Below are 21,715 nucleotides of genomic sequence, written 5' to 3'. Positions count from 1 at the left end.
GGTGTGGCTGCCGGAGGCTCCGTGGCAGTACCCATCCCACAGGAAGGGACATGGAGGCTGCTGGGCCATTGCTCTGCCCGCACACGGCCCCCTGCACACCGGCGGCACCTCTCTTCCCACAGGGAACGCAGTGTCGGCCGACCGCTTTTTCTTTTTTATTTCTTAAATCCACCCGGAGAACAGCGAGCCGGCGGAGAAGGCGGCTCCCGCCGTGGGACCGAGAGGCCCCCGCGCCGCCGGGCGCTCGCTGACGTCGCGGGTGACGGAGGCGCCCCCCGGGGCACGCGGCCGCACCGAGCGCGCCTTCCCGCCACGCGCCCCCGCCGGGGGGCTGCAGCGCGCGCCGCCCAACCCTCGGGCGCGGGGCGGGCGGGAGCGGGGGGCGGGCGCGCGGTCACCTGACGCCGCCGCCGCGGCCGCCGCCATTTTGTCTGGGAGTGTAAATGTGAAAGGGAAAGCCGGAGCGCAGCCCGCGGGAGGAGGCAGAGGAGAGCGGGGCCGGGCGCGGCCAGCCGAGCCGGCGGGGCCGGGAGGCGAGGGGTCGCCGCCGCGCCGCAGAGCAGCGGGAAGAGCCCCGCCGTCGCCGCGGCGGCCGTCGAGAGGAGCCGGTGAGGCGGAGCCCGGCGAGGACTCGCCGGTCGCCCTCGCCGCATCGGAGGGGGCTGCCGGCGCCCTTCCCCGGGGACGCTGCGCTAGCCCCCACCCCGCCCCGCCCCGGCCGCGGGGGAGCCGCTGCCCCGGCCTTGCTGCCCGCCGCGGCGGGTCCGCGGGGGGAGCCGCCGGCAGGGCCGCGCCGACGATGTCGGGGCAGTCGATCACCGACCGCATCACGGCGGCGCAGCACAGCGTCACCGGCTCGGCCGTCGCCAAAGCTGTCTGCAAGGCGACGACCCACGAGGTGATGGGCCCCAAGAAGAAGCACCTGGACTGTGAGTAGGACCCCGCGGTGGCCGCCTGCGGCCTGCGCCCCGGGGCGGGGGTTGGCTGGGGTGGGCCCGCCGTTGGCCCGCCGGCAGCCGCTGTGAACCGCGGGGCAGCCGCTGTGGGCTCGCAGCCCTCCTGCTGCGGGCGGTGGCGGCGGAGGGGAGAGCCAAGTGCGGCCGCTTGCACCTTGGAGAGCGGGGGGAGGGTGTCGCCTAAAGCTGGGTGAACCTGACTGGTTTGCTCTTCAAAACTTATTTTACACGTGGAAGGAGTGAGCTTTGTAACACCCTGTCGCGCCCGGGAAACAAAAATATTCCAACCTTGTGAACTCTTCCCGATGAGAGCTTCTTAGTTTATGTGCTCTGGATGCAGCAGTGCTTATTAATCCGGCACCTGGGGAAAAGGTGGATTAAGTGGTGTGCTCTTACTGTTGTGAGCAAGGAGTTAAAATTTTAAGCGCTCCTCCGTCCTTCTCTGTATCTGGTGGAGTGCAGCCGTTTAAATATTTCTGACGTTTCCCGAAAAATCATAGCTTGTCTTGCAGCTCTTGAAGCGAGGTAAAGGGAAGGGCGAAGGTGGACCAATACATCTCTCCAGAACGAGAGTATGTTGCCGCTGATATATTTAAACTTAATATGTTAAAACTCCTTTCTATGTACCAAAAGATGCAGAAAGCTACCCTTGATATTTACAGAAGTATCAGTGGTGTTGCTTTGCTTCAGGTTTTAGTAACTGGATAGCAATTGAAGTTACTGTTTGCTGAAAAGTGCACTGAATGCTTCAAACCTTGTATGTGGTGCAGTTTACCCGTTCGCTGTCTATTGACAGTGAAGTAAGCGTGTGTGTTTCCATTAGGGAGAGGAAAGAAGACATGAAGCTTTATGCTGGTTTCTTCAAAGTCAAGGGAGCAGGCTGGTAGTTTTGCAGGACTTGTTCAAGTTGGTGGTACTAAGGGGAGTCTGCTGTTCAAGCTTTCAGAAGAAGCATACTCGGTTGTATTGTTTGAGGATAGTTTGGCTCTCTGATGCTTGTCTGTTAATACAGACTTCTTGTGTGAGAGCTTTTGATGTAGATCAAAGTTAAAAACAACCAAATAGGTATCTCGTTTGTTACTGATCTGAACAAGTGGAATCCAGCTACGGTAGTGAATATTGCAGCCACTGTGTTGAAATTAAAAACCTTAAAATTGGGTAACTGGCAATTTTCTTTTTTTTTTAAAGATACCTTTTTAAAGTTATCTTGTCTTGTGTCTGTGGTAGAACAACTTAATGAGGTAACCCTTGCATCCAGAAATGGCAACATAACAGGAAGCCAGAAAGTGGTGACAGTTTGCTCAATAGTTAGAAAGCTTTTGAAGCTTAAAAGGTACAGGGTATTGTTTGAAGATGTCCTTAAAATAATGTCATCTGCTATAAGCTACACCCACAAAACAAGAAAGTGGAAACCTGGAAAAACTCTTGAGAACACCATAAACTGAGCTTGCCTTTGTCTGTCCTTGCCTTTTGACTATCCTTTGATACAAACCTGTTGAGAGCTGTCAGTCTCCCCTTCTGTCCAGATGAATTTTGTGTTTTGGTGTAATTCACTTTCTCAGGCTTTGGTCTCAGACAAACAAAAAGCTTGTTGTTCTGACCTGGTATCTGAAATAGAGGAATGTGTTGGTGAGGTGGGGGAAAAAAGATGTGAAATATGGTACCACATATATCTCTGTAAGGGGTTAAAAAAAAAAATCCCAATGAACATTCTCCAGTCTTCATTGAGTATACCCAGGTGCTGCTTTTCAAACATCTGCTGGCCTTTCTGTGATACTTGTTATTTTTTCCCTTGTACACAAAACTTACTTGTATTAAATGCAGGCAGGTAAGATACTAGTTTAAGTACTGTAATCTCTGGGAAAATCACACAACGTATTTTCAAAGATACGGTGCGAGTACTTTTCAACTCAAGTAAATTATGAAGGAAGACGTAGCTTGGATTTAATGCAAAACACTGGTAGTTGCACTTTGGTCGCTACATGTGTGTGTCATTCAAAATGCTACACCATCTGGTATTACTTGTAATTGCTGCTCAAGAAAAAGCTTCACCAAGAACATGTTTTTGAGAGCTGCTGTAGTTGCATCAGGGATTGTGGAGGAGTATCAGTTTGTGCACTCTATTCAGATTAATTCTTAAAATGCCCTTATTGCCAAGCTTCCTCAGCAAGAAAAACTATAATATTACAATATGGATATTTATGGAAAGATGTTACACATGCAGTGTGTGAACTAGTATTTAAGAGTTTTGGGTTTTGTCTGGCTACTAACTGCTGAGTTGTATTTTTCTTGAAGAGCAGAAAAAATCACAAAAAAACTCCCAAACCATAATCTATGTCAATGGGAATACTTGGGTTTTTTTCCTTTTAAATAGGTCACGGTGTCCTAAATAAGTCAGCAGATCTATTTCTGTAGTATTTTGTAATATTTTAGGATAATATAAAATGTTATACAGAGGCTGATCTTTTCTTTTAGTGGAGCACCTGAAGGTCTTCTCTTCTTTCCCAGTGTGGGTCCTCTCGCTTCCCCTCAGCCTCCTGAGTTTGGGTTGCAGTGGAGTGGGGCTAGATGCTGCTTTTGGTGACGTATCTCTTCTTGGCTAACTATTGAAAAGCCATAATAAAAAAGTAATAAATTAAAGCTGTAGCCAGGTTGGTAACTGGCAGAGTAGACTTTTGTGTAGACCAAATTTTAGGAAAATACAACCCCCTAAACTGATTGCATCTTAAATGTTTAAATGAACATAGTAATAAAGAAAAAAAACTTGTTTCACTTGTATACAGCCCACTTAAGAAGCGCAGGGGAGGGGAAGGTAGTTAATGTTACTCATCAGAACTTAAAACTCCTGTACATATACAAACTTTGAAAAACTTGTAAGAAGTGATAATTCGGGTACTGCAAAATTGTATTATGTAACAGAATTAAGCTCTTAAGCCTTTTGCTTTAGGAGAAAGTTCAGGTCTCCACAAAATCATCACAAACTTCTAAGTTTTGCCAATAACGTGATGTTATGACTATCAGTTTTGGGTTGTTTTTGTCCCTGTTCTTACTTTTCCAGCTAGAGCTCATGACTGTCAGGTGAATGCTGATGCAGTGTGGTTTTTGCAGAGATATGTAAGTTGTGATACAATAGGAAGAAATACTCTTGAACTCTCCTACAGGCAGTAAGGTGGCTGTCTTTAATTTGAAGCTCTTTAGTTATCTGTGAAGCTTTTCAGTACTGTAATTGAGGAAGTTTGACTTGAACAAAAAATAGTTAATGTTTTTGTAATTTATAAATGTGGGTTTTGTTTAGAAGTTGCTTAAAGCTTTTTAAAAAACTTTATGGGCCATCATGTATACTTGTTCAGTGGGGGAGTAAGACAGAATAGCTGAATTACATTGCTTCTGCTGAAGTAACTTAAGGTCAGATTTAGCCGTTATGTAAATGAAATTTAAAGATTGCTATTAAATCTGCACTATAAGAGCACATGGGCATAAAAATATTTCTTGCTATCAGTCAGGTGCTGTCTTTTAATTACATCTTCCAGCAAGAATTGTTGCATTCCTTAGGCTACATTGACAAAGTTTGCTGAAGTGGTTCTTTTGCTTTATATTTTTGTAATCTGTAGTTTATGGTGCATCTTCCAAAAAGAAAATGTAATTTTTTTTTTTTCCAGGACTGCTAGGGTTAAGGAAAGTGGTCCTAATTCTTACATCTGTCCTAGAGCAGTTTGAGTCCTGTGACAAAACGGAAGAAATGTGGGAATATTAAACCATTATGGTTGTCTTTAACTTACGTATTTACAGTTCTCTTGAGAGAGATATTCCTGAATCAAGAAAATTATGACTTTCTTGTTACTTGAAAGTGGAAAAGTGTCAGGTTTTGTCAGTGCCTGGCTGATAATTTTACAAAAGCCTGAAATATATAATTTTTTTTTCTAATATCTGGATTTATGCATGCTGTTCTCCAAAGAGTTGTATGGTTTCATAGATGATGTGCCAGTATTTCAGATAAGCTCTGGAAGAGACATTCTAATACTCTTCTAGGCAGTGAGATTTCTACAGCTTTTCCAGGCTGCTTGAAAATGCCTGTGGTACTCTTATGGTTTAAAGTGGTTTGATTTTTTTTTTTTCTTTTCCTGCGTGATGTTAACATGTTTCTAAATTCCATTCTAGAAATAGCACCACAGTTTCCCTTGCTGCAGTTGAAATGATTCCTCTGGGTAATTGGCAAAATGCTTTGAGTTGTAAAGTGTTTATATAAGTAGTGTGATAAGAAAATGAGCATCACTTGCCCTACACATTTCCAGTTTTCACTGCCAACATCCATGTTGCAGTTGCCCAGCTGTCTCTCAGGTGCGTGTGTTCCTTTATATTTCCGGATGTATGGTGTTAATAGCCTTTTCTTCCTTTGCTGCCAGCTGTAACAGATCCATACAGTTGTTTCTATGTAGATATTCCTATTGTAGACTTAGAAGAATCATAATAGAGAAATGACACTTGCTTTTTTTTATGCATCTCAATTACTAGAATTTAAATGTGATGATAGCTTTATTACTGGTTGTGAAATAATAATAGAAAAAATTGCCCTGAGTTGCCTTATTAAAGAGTCTTTTTAAACTTATATTTTTGCAAGACACTCTTAAAGTCCAGTTTTGGTCTATAAAATGCACTAACATTTTTTTCCCACTGTTCATTCTTAGTTTAGTATTTTAGAGGTGTTTTGTTTGCCTAGGTGTGTGTTCTTCTATACTGGCAACTGTGGCTTATGTGTTTGTGCATTCAAGAAGATTTTGAAACCAAAGACCACAATTGTGCTAAGTGTCCTCAATAAAAATTGTCTTCAGGGGAGCCAGTATGTGTTGTCTCCAGCATGTGTCTAAAGTGCGTGGGACTTGCAGCTCACTCAGGTCCTCTAACCTCAAGCACAGCTTGAATTAGACTCTGAGTATTCCTTTTGGTTGCCTTTTAAAATGGTCAGGCTCGTACCTTACAGAAGCGAGTAGCACACGCTAGAAAACCTTACTAGCGCTTTTACAGAATTACTGGAACTGTGCTTTTCAATCACATGGAACCACACTGTAGAATAAAACAGTAACACATGAGCTTCTGAAATGCACCAGAGGTCTGTGAAATTCCACTCTATTACTGGCACTTGATGGAAGACTGCTTTGTAGGCCAAAGCAGAAGGCAGTTGATCCCTTTTGAAGGGGAGCATCATCTGGATGGTTTTTTGTGGTAATAAACCTTTATGATGGTATGATAAGCCAAAGGTTTTTTTTTATGGATATGTGGCTTAAGGAGAGGTGATCAGTTACAACATTTGATATAGTTGCTAACAGGAGGATTTCTGTCACATTGTGCCTGAGCAGCACTACAAGAACACATTTGATACCAGTCTTGGACATAAGTATATGCAAGGGATCTCCCACGTGTTCAGCATCATCTTAGGGTGTACTGGAATAGCTGCTGGTAGTAGACCTTATCTGAGGGAAGGTGACAAGATCAAAGTCTCTGGAGAGTGCTGGCAAAATATGAATGAAATTAGCTTGGCTAATTTGACTTGAGAGCAGAAAGTTTTTTGTTTTTAACCTGATCTTCCCTCCTGGTTTCATCTATTCTTTAATAACCACTCTTAATATTGAAAATCTTCAGTGAAAAATTTGACTTGCTTAGTGGTCATGTGAAGAAAAAGGACTTCGTGCACAAATAATATTTTCAATAGGCTATCTGTGTGGTCTTTGACCTTATCAGATCAATGGAATTTCTTTAACTGTTACCTAGTAGGTAACATATTATAGGTATGGCTCGGTACAGAGTTTGTGGAGGTTTTGTTGGCATTTTCGTTGGTTGGTGTTTAGAAACTGAGAGTAGGACTTGGTAACAGTTCTGTAACATTTCTGTGGTGGTTACAGACACTTTGGTTACATGAAAAATACTAAGCAAGATCTAACAGCAGTGGCTTTATAATGCTTGCTTATGAACTGATTTGGTTTAGGAAGACTTACTTGCCTTAATGTGTTTTGAGAGAATTAGAAATGGCATAACAAAGTTCTCATTCAGTGGATGAGGCTGTTGAATTAAAATTCAAGTTTTCTCTATTTATAAATTATTGAATTGGGGCAATAATTGTCTATGGACTGTTTGGTTTTCTACAAATTTTAAAGTACTACTTAATTTGACACAGCATCTGATGATGATACAGCCATGAGTGGTGAGCAGCATCTATCAAATGACTTGGTTTTGAGAATCTTCACTTTTGTAAATACTGAAATACTTTAATACTACTCAACAATAAGGTTTTGATGTACAGCTTAAAACTGTTCAGGGCTCTTCTTTTTATGCAGTTATTTCAGCATTTTTGTATGTTACTAATGAGGATGAAGGTTTTCATCCCAACTTGTCTTTTGTCCATATTTGGAAACCTTTGACATCAGAATGAAATTAGTAACTTACTAGAATTTGCATTTTATAGCTTTCTACCTCGACAAGATACTATCTAAAACTCTTCACTCTGTTAAAATTACTCTGGTTATTAAATTATTCAAACAGTGATGCTTAATCAAAGGACTTTATGTTCTTTATAAACAGACCTTTAATTAAGATACATCTGTAATATATTCTGTGCACTAGAACAGGTATAAATTCTAAGTGCAATATTTATATGAAGCATTTTGTCCTAAACTATCAGTGTGTGATCTCAAAGTTCATGTTTAAATGGCTTGTGATAATGTAGTCTGTCCTCACCATGCTGCTAAGAAGACAAAGAAGTTGGCTGTTTCAGTATTCAGTTGTTGCCCAACTTCCCAAGCACCTGCCCTTCTTCAAGTGCTTATACAGACAAACCACATAAACAGCAATGCTGCTCTGCAACCAACAGGCTGCTCGCAGACTTGGCTTAAGAGGCCACAAAGGAAGCTTTTCAAACTGGATGTTTGTTTTACTGGCCTTGCCCAGTCCTTAAGGTGTACTTTGATCACACCTGAGCCAGATTTAGCTCAGAGAGAGAATGAATGCCTAATGTGCATGTCTTGAGGGGTTTAGAATAGTCCTGGATTCAGTTCTTTGCTCTCCTCTCAGCAAGTGCCTTCACTAGCATTCCAGGCAGGATTTTTACCCATGTATCTGCTGGAGCCTGTTCTGGTTTTGTACCGATACTCAGGCAGAGACTTGAAGCTCGCTGTCTCTGACCTCCCAAGTTAATGTTCTACTACTGAGTTTATAATCAGTATTGGACACAAAGAGCCTTTTTTGTACAAAAGTCTGAGACATGCCATGATCTACCACAAAATACTCAGTAGGCTGGTGATTAGGTTGTTTTAGCAAAGTGGAAAGGTATGTAGATGCAACTTCTTGCTCTTAATTCTTGAAGAGGCTTATTACAGGTATATAGCATCTCATTTGCTGTCATGTGTGTCAGTACTCAGGCTTAGGTCGGAATTGCAGGGTACTTGCTGCCTATTGATTTCATGAGGTATAGATGTCTCAGCTTTTCCTTGCTTCTCTGATTTTTCATTTCTTTGGTTAGATTGAGTGGCTTCAGGCATTGAGCATTCAGAAGATCTGCACTGGCTTTCAGACAGTAATTTGGGCATAGAGTTTCTACTGGAGCAGGTTATTTATTGATGAGATACTGGGACTCCATTAACTTATTGAAATGCCTTTGAAGTTCATACTTGGAGTCTTTCAGTAAAATGCAGTGAATTTGAGCGAGGAATGTGAAATAGCTCAATTATTTCTTAAACCAATGCTTCCAGTGTGAATTCCTAATGTTAAAAACACAAAATAACATGATGATCCTCTTTGAGCATATAACTCATTGTAATGCTTTGATTTTTTTTTTTTTTTATTTAGATCTAATACAGTGCACAAATGAAATGAATGTGAATATTCCACAGTTGGCAGACACACTCTTCGAGAGAACTGCGAACAGTAGCTGGGTTGTAGTTTTCAAAGCTCTAATCACAACACACCACCTCATGATGTATGGAAACGAGGTAAGACATGATTACTTCTGTTAAAGCTTCCTTGACAGTGTTTTAAAAAAGTTCTGATGAGCTTTTACTTCATTAGGCTAGTGCTTATCAGTAAGAGCCCAGCAAAAGTCTTGTTAGCACTCCGTAAGTGTGCAGCCAACCTATTAACAAATAAGAATACTTACTAAAGGCAGGAGGAATATGGTGGCTAGAATATTTGATCTGTCAAATCATCGTATAATGGGCTAAATCTTCGTATGTTGTTGCCATTAACGTTCTTCCAAAACAGGTTTCTATTGCATTTAGTTCACTTAAATTATTTCATCAGTTTTCTAAAGCTTCCCAGACAATAACATGGCATTAGAAATGTAGCCTCTCTTACAGTCCTTCCATTAAAAAAAAAACTTTTCTTGGTCAAGTGACAGTTTAGTCCTGAACGTAGGTGTGTAGTCATTCTCCCAGAAAATGACTGTTGGCTACTGGTAATACTGAAATGATGATTCTTAAATATAATGCTTCCAGCCATTAAACTGCTCTGAAAACTTTTATGTTGCCTCCTCTCTCCAAAGCTCTGTGAACTTAATTGAAATAACTTGTAAAACATAGTGTGCTCTTTGTTAACACTTCCCCAAGTTACTTATGTGCTTACATTGTAGTTTCAACAGATAATATGCAGAAATAAAAAGGTGATATCAAGTAGAATTCACTATTTATTCCAAGTATAAAGCTAAACTGAATGGTGTAAATCAGTTTGTATATTTTTTTATTCTCTCTTCTTCCAATAAAGCTCATATCTACACACTGAAACTGGAAAGAAAAAAAGCAAACAACTGAATCATAGGAAAAAATCAAAACTTAGAAGTTGTGGGCTACCAGTCAGTATCTGTTTGCCCATACAGCGTTTTGTAGTAGCAGAAGAGTTGAATTTTTATGTTTGTACCAAAACTGCTTCTCAGCTTTGAATGGGTGCATTTGAAACTTCAGAAAGAGTTCCTTTATACCTGCTGAGATAATGTAGCTGGAACACTAGTTCTGTCATTTCAGGTGGAACTTGAGTGTACTCCTCACTCTCCTAATATGTGAAAAGAGGCCTTTTTCTTAAACAGATGAAAAATTATCAGCTGTTGGGCTTCTATTTTAAGTACAAGTAAATATAGCAGAAGGTCAAAATGTTGTCTGAGCAATCACTGTCTTGCAGTTTCTTGTTCAACACGACTACCTGTTTCTTGTGATGAAGTTTAGGGTAAAATGGGTTAAAACTCCTCTTGCCTGTGCATTGTGCAATGCAGGACCCCTGACATCTGGAGAGTGAGAGTTAGCCTTGGCCCTTTTAAAATGAGATTCAGAACAGTAGCTAACTTTGAAATGTGTATAGACACCTTTTGAATATCACTGTTCTGTTCCTGATCGTGTTCCAACTGTTTTTCTTCTGTATCTGTTTGAATGCAGTACTAAGATGTACAAAGACCAGATAAACCGAGTGGAAAACAATAAAAAGTTAAAACAGTGCCAGAACTATTGGTAGGCAAGCTGCGTGTTGTAGACTTGTATGAACTCCATAGCTATAGGCTGAAAACACATACAGAGTTACTGATGAGGTGGTACGTGACAAGTTGGGGAATCATTTGGAAGGTGAAAGTACTGCTTTCAGTTTAAATAGTACCAGTGAGAAGAATTTTCTTGTTGCTGTGCTAAGCCCTCATTACAGCTCCCAAAGAGCAGGTGTTATATGGAGCCTGACTGGAAAAAAAAATGCTAGTTTTGTGGGGTGTGATATAGTCAAACCTGGCAGACAGGTGGATTTCCACCATGAAAGGTGAAGGAACAGGCCCTGCATGCTGTGGCAGCAGAGGGATTCAGATCAAAGCTGTAACGAGTCCCTTAAGCCATACTGATCATAATCCTCTTTTATGGACTAGAACACTTACAAAGAAGCAAGAAAGTCAAGAAATCACAATCACAGGAGATCTGTGTGGAACAGTGGCAGAGAAACTTTTAAAACTACCTTGCTGTCTGGATGTGTTTGTCTCTTACAGAGCCAGCTATTATTTGTCAAAGCTTAAATGCTATTTAGTCAGATCACTACATTATAACATACATATTTTTATGTATGTATATATAGCCCCAGTGCTGCTGCTCAACATGTTTTCAGAAGCTTTTTTGTTACTAATTACTATTAAACTTTGTAACTAAATCTGTCTCCTACTTCTACAGCAGCAGTAGAGCTATGCAAACCTTGGGAGCTTGGGCGATGCAAGTGGTATCTTTGTTTTGTTTTCCAGCTTGTTTGTTCTAAACTACAAAGTTAAACTAAGCAGCTTCCTCTAAGATTATTTGTCTTTTGTTCATGGGCAGTTAATTTAAATTTATATTTTTGCCCAACAGAGTTTTGGATTTCAGAGGCTTTGCTAATCAGTAGTTTCAAGTTTTCCTTTAAATTTTTCCCTTTTAATTAGTTTCTATTGTTGACAGAGGCTACTAGAAACAGTTACAATGTAAGTGTAGTTTTCCTGTAATATGCTTAAATGTTTTGACTCTCACAACAATGATATTCTCAACTTTTCCTTCACCAACAGCGCTTTATCCAGTATCTTGCATCCCGAAACACTTTGTTCAATTTAAATAACTACCTGGACAAAAGTGCCATGCAGGGTAAGGATCTTTCACTAAAGGAAATAACTCCACTGTCTTTTTTGCTCTGTGGTAGTGCCTGTGTCAGTGCACTCCAGGAGACAAATGACTTACAAATCATAATACGCTTTCATTTAAATTGCATGAGTCACTAAAGAATATCCAACCAAGAATGTAGACACAAAAGGAAAGTGAGATTCTTGAGTTACCTAGCTGAGTGCTAGAAATCTGTCTGTAAGGTATGTATCATGTGCATACATAGCTGTAAATTTAAAAAAGTGAACTCTTAATGCTGTCAAGAATAAACCTGATGAATATTAACATAATGATCTATTATTTGCTGCTGCATTTTAGTGTCTTAGGAGTAACTGTTTACTGTTAAGATGCATGGAATGGTAACTAGGATGTGCTGTATAAACAGAGAGAACTCCTTCAAATCTCTGAGAAGTCTTTTAATTACTTGCCAGTGGTAGAAAATGTTTTTGGGTCTTTATGTGGTTTTTGAGGCATTGCAGATAAGTTAAAATCTTCAGCATTTTACTAGGAATACATTTTTAGTCTAATTTCAAGTACCTCTTAGTAAGAGCTACTTGGTTCTTGCCTAATATTTTAATGTGTTTAGGTGCTTATTCTCATAATTGCAGTGGATGCTTTCATAATCTTAGCAGGTTGGAAAGAAACTGTAACATTACATCTCAAGGTGAAAAACAGTGAATCTCAAGAATCTGGAAAGTGCCTATGAAGAGCTTTTTATGCAGGTTGATGTAAAATGGGCTAGTATGAGAATAGTTCTTGAAAAGAACTTGAAAGAAACTGTACTCCTTTGAAATGTCTAACTTTTATAAATGCTTAACTCTTAGGCTATGATATGTCTACCTTCATTAGGCGATATAGCAGATACTTGAATGAAAAAGCACTTTCATATAGACTTGTAGCAGTTGACTTCACCAAAATGAAAAGAGGGTAAGACCCGTTACTGCTTCTTTTGTTTGGTCTTTCATATTGAGGGGGAGGGAAATACCAGTTGTTCTTGAGCTTATAGATTGGTGTTCCTTTTGGCCCTTTGAAGCAATATAATATTCTTGAAATAGCGTAATATGCTGAAGCCTTTTGGTAACTTGTAAACATGTGTCTTCTACTCTGTAGGATAGATGGAGTGATGCGAACCATGAATGCTGAAAAGCTTCTGAAAACCCTTCCAATCATACAGAACCAGCTTGATGCACTCCTTGATTTTGATGTAAGTACTTTAAGCTCAGTGTTAGGTAACACACTCTCATTTTGAAGTGAGAGTTTAATTATTTTATTAAATACTAATTTACTTTCTTGTTGCTTTCTACACAGGCAAATCCAAATGAACTAACAAATGGTGTTATAAATGCTGCCTTTATGCTCCTCTTTAAAGATTCCATTAGACTTTTTGCAGCATACAATGAGGGGATTATTAATCTTTTAGGTATGTGAGAATTTTTTTAGCTTTTGAACTTTTGTGAAAGATGTTGAGAGAACTAAAGAATACAGACAATTTCTGACTGTAGTTTCCTAATAAATTATTTGCTTCATTACCATTAAATTAAGCCCATCTTAGTTTCAGTAGCAACTACCATAGGCTTAAACATACACTTCTACCTTGAAGAATACATCTTGAAACAGAAATTAGAGATAACAGGGTGACTGGTGAGGCTAAAACAAAGATGCCATAAACGTGCAGTGGATAAGCTTTGGCAGTTGGGCTGTAGAAGTATCAGTGAGATGCCTGGTATTTTGTGTATTTAGTATAGTCGCAGTATGACCAACTTCAGGTTTCCCGTACTTTCTTCATAGCTTGACTAATCATTTTTACCTGGTGCCTGAATCTACATGAGCCTAGTAGATGACATGTAGGGTTTTTTGTTAAAGATTAATGAGCTCTTAACAAAGCCTTGTGATGATAATAATAGTAATAAGCTATTAAAGCAAATTTCTGAGTGAAAACATCCGATCAGTTTGTTCTGTTAATCCATTAGTTTTTACTCAGTGAAATATCTCTTAAGTATATAGGGCAAAACCATAAAAAGTGAGGATGTAGTTGATATTCCTTTTGGTAGGTCAGTTCAGTATATGTACCACTTCAGCAGCCATTCTGATGTCTTTTGGATATTGAGCCCATTTACAAACATCAAAACGTGTTGATACAAAGTCTAAAAATGTAAATGTATACCAGGAATATTTTCAAATGATAAAATAATGTACCTCATTGCCAGCTAAGCTGGCTTCTTGAAAATATTCGCCTAAATACCTAGTTTGACAATTGCAGTGATTTGCAACCACGCTTAATAAAGCTTTGTGTTATTTTCTCATGTACTGAAATATTCAATAGAAAAGCACTGATTTTTCTGACTTATTACAAAAGGTGTCAGGTGTTTCTGTAAACTTTAAAATCTGAATAGCTTTAAGTTACTCCTGTCTGTCCTCTCCTTGAAGCTTGTCTCAAATTAACTGTTATAATACTGTGTCAGCTATTTGCTAGGGAGGCTGTTATCTTACAAGAGTTTTATTTGCATCCTCAGAAAGATATTTTGATATGAAGAAGAACCAGTGCAAAGAAGGCTTGGATATTTACAAAAAATTTCTAGCCAGAATGACCAAATTGTCAGAATTCCTCAAAGTAGCAGAGGTAAATAAGTTACATCTATGGAAAGGATATCATTTAGCTGCCTGTACTGGTACAGTAGTCTATATTCATAATAACAACTTCTCAACTGGATTAATGTTTGCTTAACTTTGTTATATAAGGAATTATTCTACAGATTAGGTATTCTAAAGACTGTGTACACTCATTAATGTGAAGTGAGATTCTTGGGTATCTTTTTATTAGCCAGACAACACAGTAAACTTTCTGAGGTGGTGTTGTAAATTTCATGAATGGTCCAAAATGTGTCAGCTGAATGTTACAGTGTGTATACAGTACTCTACTGTAACTGCTCAAAATGGAGAAGTAGTTCCAGTAAGCAATGTGGGTGTTTCTAAGGCTCCCTGTAAGCTTTTCTGCATGAAAAAGTTAGGCTGGATGGGAAGTTGGGTTTGCTTTGAGATGTAGTTTAATGCATTTGTGATTTCTAAGGTGTGTTCCTAGTGAGGCTCGTACCAGTTCAGAAAGTTATGAATATCCCTTTTTAATATGTTAGTTTCTATGTCTAATAAAAAACAGACATCACTGGTTTTTATTTTTATTGCCACTGCATGTAGTAATGTACTTTTTTTTCCCTTCTGTTTTTTGTAAACCCAGCAAGTTGGAATTGATCAGGGTGACATTCCAGATCTTACTCAGGTCAGTGTACATATCATATTAACCCAATTATTTTGTTCTTTGTGTTTTTAAAGGTTGGTGTGTATCATAGTAATCATTCATCTCAAGAATGTATCCTCTCGCGCTTTGCAGCTCTTAAGATTTTTTTTTTTTGATTGTTTAAAGCAATAAAACTCCCAGGAAATATTTTTCAAGAACTTCTGGTTTTTATCACAGAGGATTCTGTGGCATGTAAGCCACAAGCACCTTGCCATGCCTTGAGGAAAACCTTTCATTTTACTGTAACTTAATGTCTTCCAACACACTTAAAGATTACAGTTAGCTAGTCAGTCAAGAATTTTTTTCTTTCCCCTGAGGTCTGAATAGATTTGATGTTTCTGTATCAGCGCACAACGCTGGCTTCAATATTACACAGTAGTATGAGGACCATGCACAACACAGGTCGTGTGCTGGAACATTTAGTCTAAAAGGTGGATTGCAGGGGAACGCCTTCTGGTGAGGATAAATTGAGGGGCAGAAAGGAGGTGAGAAAGATGGTTTGACCTGGTGAACAGAAAACACTGATAGTCCACAGAAGGACACAGAAGTTATTCATTGCAAGTTACTTCAGTTCATAGGGACGTTGCATTTCTAACCTAGGACAGAGGTACTTGGTATTCTTTCTGTAGCGCACAGTAACCTGATGGGTAGAATAAATGCCAATCTGTCAGACTCAGACAATAAACTGGAGTGCCTCGGAGGTCTAGAGTACTGAAACTGTTTAAGTGGAGTCAGTGTGAAACAGTTAAAATCTAATGTGTAAATTTTTGAACAGTCACATCTAATCCTGCACTACCTTCACAAAATTCAATTTCATGGGTTAATCATGTAAAAATATATCTACTGTGAAGCTTTACCTGAACTTCATCAGTGTCTTTTTAATATGAAAATCAAATCTAAACCACAAACTTCCATTGTCAGTGTTGTTCATTACTGCCAGTGGTGTGATTTCCATCTGAAATCAAATGTTTCAAAGTACAAATCTCTAATACTTCCTCCAAGCAATTAATATTAACCTCTTTAAGAACTTACAGGCCTCTGTGGTAGGAAAGAAACATGACTAACCAGCAGGGTAAGAGCAGGTGATAAGTGAAAACAGTAGTTGGATGTCTATTCATGTTTGATCTTAGCATCTTACTCTGTCTTTTGATTAGTACTGCAGTATTCAGCTGGTCTGTATTATGCTAATCAAATTACACTCAAGTCTGAAGTTGTACTTCACGGGGTTTGTGTGAACTTGTCCAGTTAATTGGGTCATTGTAAGGCTCTTCAGGGTTTTTTTGGTTCACTGAGATTATGGGATTTAGTTTCATTTTGCTGCTTTTTATATCTGAAACTTTCAGTAAGCATTTATATCTACTGTCCTCACAGCATTTTTTTTTTTTATCTAATAGTTCGGCTGTTTTGTTGTAAGTGCACTTAGATGTGAAAGGCAACTCTCTGAATTGTGATGGTAGTTGTCAGCATCCCCTGTATTTTGGCAGTTTCAGTGCCACTGTAAGGATTTCACTTCCATAGTAAATTTCATGGCATTTAGTAAGAGTTGAATAATTGTATGTCCATGTAGTGCCACATTAAAAGAATTTGCTAGAATTTCTTAATACTAGGCTTTCACAAAAATTTAATTTTCAGTGTGCTTCTGTTTCTGAAATAAGTTCTGACAGGATCATGTCTTTCATTTCTATTCTGGTCTACCATATTTAATTTTTTTCCAAATGCTTTGTTTATATTTCTGGTGTATATTCTGTTCTGGGGTATGCATATTTCAGAGTTTCCTTGAGCTGATCCTGGCAACAAAGCTTTTATCTCTTTAGAGGTTTACTATTACTGCTGCTGTATAACTGTTTTTCTTCCCTGATTCTAATGTTCACACTACTGCCACTTTTGCCGGTTCCTATAAAGAAAATATTTTCTTTTGTTAGGTGCCCTGTTTCACAATGATGTTGCTTACTTTCTGTTTACAGCTGTTACTGTATTTCATGAATGCAACTGGGTCATTTTTCTCTGTATGGCTTAGTCTGTCAGATGTCTTTGGGTGGGGGGAGGGAGGCTGAGTCATGAAATACTGTCTTTTTCAAGTTATGATGTCTGTATTAGCCCAGGCATCTCTTCTGACATAAAACTGCTAAGATCTCTTCACTCAAAATTTCATCTTTGTTTTGTTGAATGTCTGCAGCAATGAGAAAGTTCAGAGAAGTTACTGGGTTTTTTTGGTTTTAGGTTTTATGGTTGATGAGGGGGTTGTTTAGAGGGTTTTAGAAACAATAAATATAGAATATGCTTTTCCATACAGATAAGGTTTAGAGTGGCCTTGAAAAAAGACAACCAGGAAAAACTTTCTGGAATTAGGGTATAGTCTCCTGCTATAAAGATTGTCTGTCTGTCTGTGTCACACAGTGCCTTTTGCAAGCTATTGTTCCTCCTGAAGGGTAAAAGTATGGGTTTTTTTGGGTTTTGTTCCTCCCCCCCCCCCCCACACCTTTCAGGAAGAGCATTTCCAAATGTTGTCCCCCTTGGGGTTCAGCTGTCTAGTTTGAATGCTGAATTTATTCATGACCAGTTGAGGTAACTACACAGTCTTAGCTTACTCAGCTCTATTTATAGAAAGAAATACCAACTCAGGTCTTAAAGTTAAGCCAAGCAGTTTTATAGGATTATTCTTACTGATTTTCTTTGCATCTCTTGTAGCTTGAATTGGCCTTCACTAAATGTGGGAAGCTAGAATTGTGCTCAGTATTTTAGAGGGGAACCTGCCAAAACCTTGTGTGATTAATATGTTTCTTCTTTCCAGGAAATACTTTAGTCTAGCTTTTGGGCTAGGAAGGGCAAGATTGTTTTTCTTCCAAACAATGCTTATCTTATCTGTTCTACCTACTGAAAGTTGGCAAGGGGTAATGAGAGGCGTAATGTCTCTGAAACCCTGCCAGATGAGGAGGACTGAGCTGGCAAGTAAATTAAAACTTCAGAGGTCTATTCCCTTCATCTGAATCTGCAGTAGGATTTATTTTACTTGTTTTATGGAGTATGGACTATGTAGTTAAAAACCACAAGAGCAATGTGGCTAGAATTGCAAGGCAGTGAACTCTTCCAAAAGTGACAGCCTAATTATTTTACTTGATGGATGTTTTTATAGGGTGATCTAGAGAAATCTTACTTCCTGCTAAGACTGTGTAATTGAGATGAGTTCAAATTTGTTCTGAGCTTTGAAGCTGTTTCCTTTGGTATGGAAGAAATATTTCTGTAGTGGACACAGGTATATGGCAGAAAGAAGGCAGGCTATGGTTGGTGCTTTTTTCTTGGTTTCTGTAGGAATCAAAGCAACTATGGTGTGCCTTAATCCGTATATTTTAAACTTGTTTTCTGTTACCTATCAGTTAAAATCTTTGTCTCAGGTACTGAATAATGTCATGGCTGTGCTCTAAAATTTCTTGGTAAGCTTATGTGTATTGGTCACCTAAAACTCACTTAGGTGTCTCAAATCATAGCTGAGGTGTCTCGTGCCTGACTTATTGCTGGATTTCAGTGGTGAGAAGCCTAGTTTTTGAAATCTTAATTGCTTTAAAAAACAGCTTTATGTTTAAAAACTTCTCATGGGTAACACTTTTTTGGGGTGGGAATTCACCAAAAAACAACTTTATTTGAAGTGATGTTGCTATTTTCTAATGTTTTAGACTACCAAAGGCTTTGGAATAATTGAGTTAGTTTGCTGTGTAGTCATGTGTTGCATAGCTACTCAATCTGCAATAGTATTGTTGGGATCAGGTTGAATTTGATTGCCTTTTTTTTTAGTAAACATAACATTCTGCTGTAGTCAAGTGTTTTTAGTGCAAGCCTTTGACTGTAAATATTTGAATGAAAAGTGATTAGCTTGTTGTTATGGGGAAAGGGGGATCAGAAATGCAAAGGCTTCATTTTGGTACTTTTGCGAGTTTAAGGGAATACTGCTTAATCAGCTGTGACTTATTGGATTGATCTTAACATAGCAAATACGTTGCCAAAAACAAGAATGCAACTTGCGTACACAGAAGCAGACCTACTTTTAGGGGAATCCTTCCTTATGTCTCTGTGGTGCTACTCCTTTTAAAGAACCACAGCTGGGGTAGGTGGAATTCAGGAGTGCAGGATGTCTGCAAAACCCAAAGGCACAGTTATTGATGTGTGGGTTTTTGTTTGTTTTTAGTGAATGGGAAACAATGATGTATTGTCTAGAAGCAGTGTTTTATAAATACTTTTAACTTCAGGCACCCAGCAGCTTGCTTGAAGCACTGGAACAGCATTTGGCTTCTGTGGAGGGGAAGAAAACAAAAGAAGTCTCTGCTGCCAGCAGGTGAGCACCCAATGAATTACAACGATGCCTATACTTACGATTTGTCATCTTCATACTAAGAATTTTCAGGATTCAGTCGCTTGGTGTCCTTGAATTTTATTCACTTCCAAATGTATCTTCCTAGAAGTATAAATGAAGCATCTAGTAAGTAGTCTGATAGCTTAGTCACATTTGAAATCTAGGTGTGTCCGCTTGTGTCTCTGACAAACTTATGCTGTAATAAACCAGTGAGCTGAGACCTTGTATATTATTCTTTCTACTTGTTTGAAGTCCTTTGGCTTCTAAGACTTCTAAGGTATTTGGATTTTGAGGCTCTTTTTACCCAAGATAGGACAGTGTTTATCTTTATTGTCAATTATTTGCCTCTCAGACCATGAATTTATCTTAACCTGCTTATAAAAGTCCTTCAGTCCATTCTCAGAACAGCCAAATTATCTTAGATGCTTTGTGCTGACAGGAATTGTTATTCTTTGTCAAGTATGGTATCAACATATATGAACAGTACTTCTGACCAAAGACTGAGAGATCTCTTTCGGCATAGGCATTCTCCCACAGAAACTTGGTAACTACTGATAAATGTATCTGTGTAAGCTACGTGAGTTTTCTGTCTTGCTCCTCAGATACTTTTTTTTTTTTTTTTTTTAAAGTATCTGAGGATTCACTACCACAGTATCCTGCTAGGAAGTGTACAATGTAGGGAGTAACTTCTGTGCTCTGTTTATTGTTATACGTATAATATGTACGAAAAAGCTTTCTGTGCCTCTGCCACTTGAATGGAATAGAATTCCAGTCTACTCTATATGACCTTAAAGAAAAAAGACAACTGTTATGTTCTGCACTTTCCTGTTCCTACCTGCTGAAACTTGAGGGCATAATCCTGTTTACTCATGCAGCTTTTTCACCAGACTCCCTCATTATTGGGGTGTCTGCTTTTCTGTATCAGAGTAAGGGAAGGGAAGACTGGTGTGGAGGGGGAATGACGCACAACTAGGTAAGGCACTTGGTAATTAAAGTAGAAGTGATGTATACCTGACTGTTTTTCTTAATAAAACTTTTTTTTAATTATTACTGTTTTTAGAGCTAGTGCCCTATCCAGTGCTGTTTCCACACTTGCCAGTACAGGAATGTCATTTAGCAGGATGGATGAGAAGGAAAAGCAGCAGGCATTGGAGGAGGAACAAGCTAGACTGCAGGCACTTAAGGTACTATATTTTTTTACAAATTGGTATTCTGAGATTTATTTTTTTAACTGGATGCAGATGACAACCAAGTTAGACTTAAAATAGTGTATGGGAACTCTCATCTTAAAGAGGCAAAGACATGATTCTGTAGGATGCAGGTGTGATGGCTGCCAGTATGTGGTGACCCTTCTACCAGGAGTATGATTTGAATAGCAGCCAGCTGATGTAAATAACTTACATTCCTCCTTACAAGAGATTGTTATTTATCTCAGAGATTCAAAAAAATGAGTATACAGCTGTTCTAGGTAGGTTAGATTCAGCAGCTGATTATACAGTGTTGCTATTGTAAGACTGGTTATTGATAGGAGGGAATTATTTTTCCCCATGATGTATGGAATATGGCTTTAGTGATTCTTCAGTTGTCTTGCTCATAATGAGAATATATGCTATAGTTGTGCCCACGTTTAACCGCTCTTATTTATAATTCTAGAATTTAGTTTGAAAAACTGTTTGAAATCATATGTATTTAGTTATAACTTACAGACTGTGAATAATAACACATTTGAAAGAAAATTGGTGTGTTCTCTCTTGGTTCCTTAATGTGCTTTCCTTTGCTCATTGGTACTTGCTGAGTAGTCGTCTTAGTAACATCCCTCTCTTAAGGCCTGAATTCTGGTCCTCCAGATCCTTTTGACCCGTTTGAGAACATACACAGTATAAAATCTTGAACAAGGCAAGATGCTTTTCTTGCTGAAAGCTGAACCTGTAGTTCTGTCATGCCCCACTCGCATGTGCCTGGGACAGTTGGGAGTTTTTCTTGTGTTGATTTAACATCTCTAGACACACCTAAACGATGAAGCAACTCTGCTCGTGTCTTCTGGAGGCCACATTGAGAGCCTTAAAACTATTTGGAGTCTGAGAATAAACTGTGATGGTCATGCAGAGTTGAGTTTCATCTCTGGAGGTCTAGTGAAGATTCTCCACTTTCCTGACTTGGTGTAAGGCATATTTTTCAAATCGACGTGAAGAATGTTTTTTGCTATTAGACTGCAAACTTAGTGTGCCTTGCTACCTGCTGCTGAACTTGACAGAATTTTTCATTTTGGGGGCGGGGAAGCTTGCAAGCTCACTCAAGGTTTTACTTGAGGAATGTAAGTATTCCTCAAGAAGCATGTGCTTTGACCTGTGCTGTATAAATGCGGTGGGCCTCTCTAGAAGTAACAAGGGATGTCAACCTAAAATTAACATAAACTAAGTTTTTATTTCACTAGTTTAAGAGCAACACCACATGGTTGTTACTATGATGCACATTGTCAGTCTGACTTCTGAACATC

At 39.2% G+C, this 21,715-nt stretch overlaps 1 protein-coding gene across 8 annotated transcripts in view; it reads left to right on the top strand.

Annotated features, from left to right (window-relative positions):
- The first annotated feature begins 430 nt into the window (after window positions 1–430).
- LOC141949451 (phosphatidylinositol-binding clathrin assembly protein-like) overlaps window positions 431–21,715 on the top strand; it is a 33,282-nt gene continuing 11,997 nt past the window's right edge. For 3 of the 8 annotated variants that reach the window (XM_074883086.1, XM_074883083.1, XM_074883082.1), the window contains exons 1-10: window positions 433–929; window positions 8,793–8,935; window positions 11,491–11,566; window positions 12,406–12,508; window positions 12,692–12,785; window positions 12,890–13,001; window positions 14,095–14,201; window positions 14,814–14,855; window positions 19,115–19,200; window positions 20,279–20,402. In XM_074883086.1, the coding sequence (XP_074739187.1) occupies window positions 800–929; window positions 8,793–8,935; window positions 11,491–11,566; window positions 12,406–12,508; window positions 12,692–12,785; window positions 12,890–13,001; window positions 14,095–14,201; window positions 14,814–14,855; window positions 19,115–19,200; window positions 20,279–20,402 (1,017 nt within the window). In that variant the 5' untranslated portion in view covers window positions 433–799. Of the gene's footprint in view, window positions 930–8,792; window positions 8,936–11,490; window positions 11,567–12,405; window positions 12,509–12,691; window positions 12,786–12,889; window positions 13,002–14,094; window positions 14,202–14,813; window positions 14,856–19,114; window positions 19,201–20,278; window positions 20,403–21,221; window positions 21,380–21,715 lie in introns of all 8 variants that reach the window. The other 5 variants (XM_074883085.1, XM_074883080.1, XM_074883087.1 and 2 more) reach the window with 3 other exon arrangements.

The sequence above is a fragment of the Strix uralensis genome, chromosome 13 (genome assembly GCF_047716275.1).
Source record: "Strix uralensis isolate ZFMK-TIS-50842 chromosome 13, bStrUra1, whole genome shotgun sequence".
NCBI classification, from domain to species: Eukaryota; Metazoa; Chordata; class Aves; order Strigiformes; family Strigidae; genus Strix; species Strix uralensis.
The sequence above is the reverse complement of the archived record's forward strand: the minus strand, read 5'-3'. Positions and strand labels throughout refer to the sequence as shown.